General features: G+C 52.5%; 1 protein-coding gene across 1 annotated transcript; it reads right to left on the bottom strand.

Moving 5' to 3' along the window:
• Positions 1–457: 457 nt before the first annotated feature.
• On the bottom strand, positions 458–877 carry DL89DRAFT_228834 (uncharacterized protein; the record flags this gene model as incomplete). The annotated part of the gene is made up of 1 exon (XM_040884879.1): positions 458–877. A coding segment is annotated over one exon (420 nt), but the record flags the coding sequence as incomplete, so codon positions are not given.
• Positions 878–1,415: the final 538 nt, after the last annotated feature.

Below are 1,415 nucleotides of genomic sequence, written 5' to 3'. Positions count from 1 at the left end.
ATATAGTCCATTGTCTGAATACTGCGCGAAAATACCAGCACGGCGCTCGCCTAAAGCGACACTCTTGCTTATAATCTCCAGCAAAATGAGCATCTTCAGACTCAGGGTTGGCGATTGCAGCTCCTCGACCGATATCCTCTGGTGCGCTCCCTGCAGCTCGACCATTTGAATGCCTCTCAAAGATATCACGAGTCCACCGTTCATCGGCTGTAGACTTGAGCGTTTCTACATCAACCACTTCGCTGTCATCGCCCTCTACAAACTCCATGAGCGTGATCTGCTTTATGCGTTTCGCATCTTTCCTTGAAAGCAGCTTGCGGTGGTAAGCCAACTTTGCTTTGCAAACTGCTGGGTGGTTGCAGATCGTCGTCAGGGTAGAGCCATGGAGGAGGAGGTCCTTGTTCAGATTGCGGTCGTCGGCAGTAGCCATGTTGCAGAAATGCTCGATGTAGCTGACATAGAGCTCGCGTTGAACATCAGCCAGTGGGCATGAGATGATGTACTCGACCTTGCGCGGCAGGACATGGTAGAGTAGACTAGAGTCGCGTCGGTCAACCACCGGGACAAGTAATCTCTGCAATACTTTCATCCGGAGCGTGCTGAGCCGCTTGGCCGAAGCATCCGAGTCCGAGTAAAGCCCGCTCTTGATCGGATTGATGTAGCTATTGCGAAAGTCGCTCAGGTTGCTGAGGAAGTTGGGGTAGCAAAAATCGACCATGGTCCAATATTCCTCGAGATTATTCTGCAGCGGATAGCCTGTTAGACAGACGCGCGACTTTGACCGAAGAAGATTGGCCATAGTAGAAATCCGTGTGGATGGATTTTTGATATTGTGTCCCTCATCTGCAATAATCAGGCTCGGACCATGGTCCAGCATCCACAGTCGGATATCCGGCACAAAATCTTCCCAGCCGCTGTTGATGTTGCCATGCTCGCCCGATGCGATCTGCATAACGTCGCGGAATGACGAGTAGCCCATGACCATGACGCCGCCTCGCTCGTGCCACGACCTCAGGGCTTTGATTCGACTGCTGATGAGCTTCTGTAGTCCAAAGTTGATCACCTGAGTTATGACAGTTTTAGCACGCTCGCGTACCTTGGCCAGGAGCTTAAGATGCTTGAGCCTGGCGTCGCCGGCCAGGATCCCATCTGGCGGTAGCTCAAATGGTGCTGGCAGAATCGGTGTATCGACCCTTTCGACAATGGCGAGGAATACTCAGCGACTCCGGTCCATTTCAGAAATTCGAGAGTCCAATTAGCCTGCACTGTCGGTGGGCACAAGATCAGAACCCGGCGTGCCGCAAAGGTCGAGCCCGCAAAGTCTTTGCACTGTCGGTCAATTGCATCGAGCATAGTGTAAACGAATGAAATCGTCTGCAGGGTCTTTCCTAGACCCATCGAATGCGCCAGCACGC

This window comes from Linderina pennispora (assembly GCF_002104995.1).
Source record: "Linderina pennispora strain ATCC 12442 chromosome Unknown DL89scaffold_63, whole genome shotgun sequence".
NCBI classification, from domain to species: Eukaryota; Fungi; Kickxellomycota; class Kickxellomycetes; order Kickxellales; family Kickxellaceae; genus Linderina; species Linderina pennispora.
This window is presented reverse-complemented; position numbering and strand designations above follow the sequence as displayed.